We start from the raw sequence: 6,733 nt of genomic DNA on the forward strand, positions 1-6,733 counted from the left end.
AGAGTGTTGTTTGAGAATGGGTTAATCTCGCCAAAGGGTCCTATTTATAGTAGTTTTCAGCCTTTTTCTTCTTCTAGTGTGACAAATTCATCGTAAAGGTGATTTTCTTTAAAATTAACTTAATGGTTTATGGATTTTCCCTCTTTTCAATAAGTACAACTAATTTTGGCTAATGTTTGCCCTTTACGTTCATCATTCTTGTTTGATTCAATTTTAGGGTTGTTTTCCATTATAATCTAATAAAGATCCGTGGACAAAATTCAACGATATAGTTCGCGCTTCTGTCCAAATCTTTCGCTCACTCTGCTCTTAAAATCTCGCTCTCTCCCGTTTTCTCGCTAGGAATTTACTCTGGAGCTTTCTTGCTGAAAATCCCGCTCTCTCCACTCTCGTTCTCAAATTTTCTCTTCCGTCTCGCTCTCTCCAGCTTTCCCGCTATCGCTCTCTCCAGCTTTCTTGTCTTGCTCTCGCTCTCGCTCCTACTCCCGCTCTCGCTCTCTCGCTCGCTCCCGCTCTTTCCTACTGTCTCGCTAAGAATAGCTCTCTTTACTCTCGTTCTTTCCAACTTCCTTGCTACAATTCTCGCTCTCTCCAAGTTTCCTTCAATTTCGCTCTCTCCAGGGATCTCGCTCTTTCTACTCTCGCCAACCTCAATCTCGCTAGCATCGCTCGCTGGGTTTCTCGCTCTCCAATTCTTCCTTCGATCACGCAGCTCTCTTCTCAGAATCTCGTTTTTTCCAGTTTTCTCGCTGGTGTGGCTCTCGCTCTCTCTCACTTTCTCGCTTCCGCTCGCTCCCTTATTCATTATCTTTTGGATAATGAATAAGTTTCCAATTTCCAATTTATTTACTTTTTATTATTATTATTATTATTATTATTTATTATTTTTTTTTCTAAATTTCCACCCCTTTAAATAAAATTTCGTCCTGCTTATTATTTGATATTTAATTTCCTGTATGCGTACAGATCTGGGTCGTTACAAGTTAGCTCACCTAAACATAAAGTATTTCTAATTGTGGACGATTTGAAACCAAAGACTTAGGTTCATTTTTAGTGTTTAGAACTCATGATTTCCTTGAACTTTTTTTATATGGGACAACTACACTTCTAATATTTTGCCAAAAACTCAATAACTTTCTCCTAACATTTCTTGAACAAACATTTGAGTTCTTACTCGAATTTAAAAATAAAACTACCTCTTCTAAAATTTCGCTCGATATTCTAAAACATGTGCGAAAAGTAGAGTTAAGATTCGTTAATTTAAAAAACCAACAATCAAGACCCCATTTGATGCCCATTTGTTTTGATAACTAAGTCTATAAACTCTCACTACCATCTATTGGTTTATCGATTATGTTGTCTAGATTTTAGGAGTGTTTTCAAATTCAAAACCACATTTTTAAAGCTAAAAAACGTATGTTGTAGGTTTCAAAAACATGTTTTGTTTTTTTAAAATAAGCAAAATTTTCAAAAATCAAATGGTTATCTGGGGAGAAATGGTTACAAAAGAAGAAAATAATATTGTTTTTTTTAGAACAGTTGCTTCTGAAAAGTTGAGAGAAAAATCTTAACAATGTGTAGGTACACAAGAGGAGGCAGCAAGAGCATATGACATAGCAGCAATAGAATACAGAGGCATAAACGCAGTGACCAACTTTGATTTGAGTAGTTACATAAGATGGCTTAAACCCCAACACAATCCAAATCATAAGCAACCTTCTTCACCAATTTCCTCCTTTCCAATTGATACTCCAAATAATAATACCCTACATCTGTCTCTTATACACATCTAGATGTGTATAAGAGACAGCTACTTGACTTTGTTGATTCTAATAATCCCTACTTGAATTTACACTATCCATGTCAAGGAATTACCAACTTATCACTATCTACTCCTTTCCATTACTACTCTTTGATTTGATCCCATATATTTCATTTTTAGTTGCCCGAGAGTGTACGTATGGATGTCGTATATTTAAGATCGGTGTAAAATGATTGTTTTTTCAAATATTTGAAGAATCATTTTGAAGAGGGTGTTGTGTGTCTGTCATGTTTAAACTATAGTTATTTGACGAAATCAACAAGGTCTTGGTCTTGGACAAATTTGTATTTCAATATGTAATAATAGTTGTTTAGTGAGCACACTAATTAATTCTTGTTCTATCTCCAAGATAATAAGCATATCAATTGAGATAAAACAAACACACTTGACCATGAGATTAGAGGTTAGAATTCTTCTACCCCTAATTCTTGTACTAAAAAAGTTCATGTTCTTTCCATTAATATATGAAAATATGTCTTTACTTCATAAATTATTATGATCATGTAGCTAAGATTAGTAGTCATTCAAATGGATTACGTAATCAAAAATTATATTAAAAAAAAAAACCCTAAGAAAACTAAAACAAACAGACAAATGTACAAGAATATGTGGCCGAAAATAATGGGTTTTCCCTCAAGTAGCCCTAGAGTTTAAAAGAACATTATATAGGGGCATTCGAGATTTTCTTGACGCTTGAATGTACAAGACTAGTGGTGCGATGTTGCTAGCTAGCTATAAAGTTAGTGCATCACAACATTTCTTGAACTCTTAAGAGTGTCGGGATGCTAGCTGCAACATTGCACTATGACGTCCTTATGCATCTTCTTGAGCTCGATTACTTGAATTGACCTCTAAATGTTTCATTAATCTCCAGAATTTACCGAATACATCTCAAAGGCCTCTCAAGCTCAATTTCCCGCCATAAATAAAATTTAATCATAAAATTCCATAAAACTAACACGATTTAAGCCAAAAAGATAATTCTTCGTGGAGCTACTACCATATAAGTCAAATTAATCAGTTTTTTAAAGTTTTACTTTTAAAATAAACTATTAGTTTAGAGAACTAATATCATTCTTTTTTGGATAATAATCATAGAAAAATATGAAATTTCCATTCGTTTTTTTAATGGCCTCAAACTACTCGTAATTATGAGTTCGTGTTTTGTTATTGAACATTGATCAATAAAACTAGGACACCAATTTAAAAAAAAAAAAAGCAAATATTTCTTTCTAGATGAAATAAATAATTGAATAACAAAGTAAAACATTTCAAATAGCTATTGTAAGGTACTAACATCTCAACTACCACTCAATCATTTGAATATAACTTTGGTTAAGTATTCCAGTTTTTCTTCAAACTAAAATGAATAACTAATCACACCCCACAATTTTTTGTGACAACTGCAAAATTCTAACCTCGAAAGAGACTCATAAGAAAGGACGTTGTTGACCGCTTTGCGTCGTAATGACGTTGCAACAGAGTAATTAACTATTACATAATAAGTTATATCAATTGTGTTATCAAAATTTGCTTCGAAACCTTATTCATATACTAGATTCTTTAGCCTATTTATTAGGTATGGTCCTCTTATATGTCATCAAAATATTATTAAGATTACATAAATAATATTTTCTTTTTAATAATATGGATAATGGGATAATACAAATAACTAAAACTATAAATATTTTTAACTTATACTGAATTTCAAATTTCATAAATACAATATATTAAATATTAATTTGAGATTTCCAACTTCTATTTTATTTCTCTTCCAACAAAATGTCTTACAAGTTCTTAAGATCTAGCAATGGGATCTTATGATGTAAATATTTTAACCTTTAGTGATACAAATTTATTAAACTCATTAATCAATTTACATTCATTAACTCAAGGTCGTTGTACTATAGACCAAGGGTTGTACTCTTATGCACTATTACATGCATTTTGATCCACCAAGAATTCTTTTATCTCCACAATAACAACTTGTGTCATAATTGTTGGGATTGATGTCCTAATTCTCCCATAGTCTCGTTATTTTGTAAAGATACAAATTGTTCAATGAATAAAATAAGTGTTATTTAATTGTGGCATTTACTCATATCCAATAAACAAAGCTCCTTAGTTATCTTATGTGAACTTAAGCATATATATGTGATATACAAGTGGATCATGCCTTAAGTGATAACCTAAATTGGTCTGTAGTATAAGTATTAAGGTGAGATACCTGATCCTGGTGACACATGGATACGGCCCGCTTTGTAGAGATTTGCAAGTATTGTAAACTACTACAGATGGTTGATCCTGACCATTCATGTGGAGACGTAGAGCGGGGGTTTCCTATACAAAGAGTTTGTATAAGACCTGGACCACGAGATGACTAGACTCTGTATATAACGCCGTTGATACTAGAGACTTACATCTCAACTAAACGACCATAGGTGACATGACCTGAATCCTGAGTGTTTTGAGAACTCCTATCTTTGATGGCAATCCTTTGATTAGTATGGGTAAGAGTGGCCAGATTGCCAACTCAACATGCCTACCTTTTTGGGGACTTGTCTGATCTGGGAGCTGGGAACTCAATCCACAATATGGAATTCACTCATTTCCCAAAGCAGGGATAAGTAAAGAGATTTCTCTCTTAAGGACTAATTCCAGGTCTTGAACATAGCGGTCACAGCTTATCTTTGGAAGAGAAGACTCAGTCATAGTAGGACTATGACTTATGTTCATTAGAGGGATCAGTGTACTTAAGGAAATAGATGTAACTCCAGGGGCATAACGGTTATTGGCTAGCTGTACTTACAAGCGATTTGTGAAGAGTTGTCGCACTGCTGATTGGTTAAGATGGACACATAATATATCTGTGGTAAGAAGAGTTCAGTTATTGGTCTTTAGTGAAGTGCCTGACAGTTAACGAATGGTGGATCCCGTGACTAAAAAGTTTAGTCAGTTATTCACGTACCGTTGGAGCTTCGGAGCTACAGGTCCATAAGGTCCCCTTGGTATTTTGAATTCAGTCGAGGATTAGTTCTTGGTGTTGATTTGAAATGTTCAAATAGACAAGAGGTATTTTGATTATATATGATATAATCGGTATGATGTATGAGATACATCTAATGGATGATTGATGTAAATGAGATTTACATTAAGTACCATGGAATAGAAAAAGAACTATGGTTTATATGTTTCATGAGATGAAATATTAAAACTATAGGTTTTAAATATAGTATGATAAGTTGGTTATCATTTATGTTTATAATAATATTAATTATTGGATAATTAATTCTTTTTCTTTTAAATAACCAAAGTAGTGGGTGGTTATGATCATGGTAACCGTGAGTTTAAAAGGAAAGTGGTTTCCTATTTTGAAAATGTTTTTGATTTTTCTCTTGCGAAAAAGAAACTCACGAAGGCATCAAGTAAATTCAGATTTACTAAATGACAGCTGGGCGAGCTAAACAATCATGTAGTGGCGAGCTAAACGATCGTACAGTATTTATTAAACGATCGCATAGCTTTGTTAGACGATTGCTAACCCAAGGTAAACGATCGTGTAGAGTCGTAGACGACAGACCGAGGTAAATGATAGAGCTAAACGATCGCATAGCTTTTCTAAATGATTGGGCATCGACCTATACGATAGGTCTCAGCCATCTCCCGCTTGCCTAGTCGTGTACATCGAGTGTTCTTGGTTGCTGTTGTTCCAGCCAGTTGCGCAACGGAGCGTGAAGACGCATCTACAAATGTTTGTAGAGTTTTCCGTTACTGCATTTGTAGTTATTCATGCTGTAATTTCTGCATTTGAATTGTATAACCGCTTGTTTAAAGATGACTGTAAATGTTATGTTAATTCATGATTGTAATTTGGAATATAGTCTTGTTCTGCTGCTCATAGAAATCTCAGATCCGATTTCCTTCAATAACTACCGTTGATTCTCTTTAGTTATTGAACAATAATTTCAATCACAAATCAAGTGTCTTTCGAACCAATTATGATTTTAAGCACATTTTAACTTAGCTTACTAAGTAAAGAACTATTAATAAATCAATGATTTTTTTTTAATAAATAGTGATAAACGATGAGGTATCTACTGCACGTTAACAATGTTATGACTTATGTTATAGCATTTCACAAGACAATTATCAAAAAATGCAGAAAGAATAAATAATTATAACACCAGATATTGGTAACTCAGTTCGGTGTGAATCATCTATGTCTGGGGCGCAGAATGCCTATGAAAGATAACTCCACTAATATCAATGAAAGCAATTACAATGCAGTCCTTATCTGTAGTAGATGCACGATCACAGTGACTTTCGTACAACTTAAGCATACAATAAATACTCTAGGCTCCTCCTAGGTGTGAGACTCCTTCTCACCGTGCCTTAGCTCCCACTAAGTTGTATTATTAGTGAAGTAAATCTTAGGATCCTATTAAGATTGAGACTTTCTCTCAATAATGTTGAGCTCCCCTCAAGCCGTGAGACTACTTCCCACTTTGGTTGTATCTTTCCCTTTAACGCAAAGTTCCCTTTGCTTGAGTGACTTAGGCTCCTCCGAAGTTTGAGAATCCCTTCTAAAAAATTTGTCTTGTCCTTGAAGTGAGGAATACAAATAATGTCTTCGAGAACAAGAGAACTCAGATTGTCCATGCATTACACAGTCAACCGAGTGCACATAATGTTCTTCCACAATATGAGCTTAAAAGAATAATACGACTGTTGTCTTCAGAGAGTAAAGAACCCTTTAAATATGAGCAGCGAAAAAAATTCGGCCAACCCTAAATTCCATAGCAATTGGCAGCCAAAAAAAAAGGATATTGAAAGAATATCACAGAAAAGGAAAAAATTGATAAACAAAAAATCTTACAGAACCGACATTTCCAAAAATATTCCTTTTCCTGA

The 6,733-nt window shown here is 34.1% G+C and overlaps 1 protein-coding gene across 1 annotated transcript in view; it reads left to right on the forward strand.

Annotated features, from left to right (window-relative positions):
- LOC120076173 (AP2-like ethylene-responsive transcription factor At1g16060) overlaps positions 1–1,793 on the forward strand; it is a 31,841-nt gene extending 30,048 nt beyond the window's left edge. Inside the window, exon 8 of the mRNA XM_039029942.1 lies at positions 1,582–1,793. Coding sequence (XP_038885870.1) covers positions 1,582–1,793 — 212 coding nt within the window. The remainder of the gene's footprint in view (positions 1–1,581) is intronic.
- The last annotated feature ends 4,940 nt before the right edge of the window (positions 1,794–6,733 follow it).

Source organism: Benincasa hispida, chromosome 4, assembly GCF_009727055.1.
Source record: "Benincasa hispida cultivar B227 chromosome 4, ASM972705v1, whole genome shotgun sequence".
Taxonomy (NCBI): domain Eukaryota; kingdom Viridiplantae; phylum Streptophyta; class Magnoliopsida; order Cucurbitales; family Cucurbitaceae; genus Benincasa; species Benincasa hispida.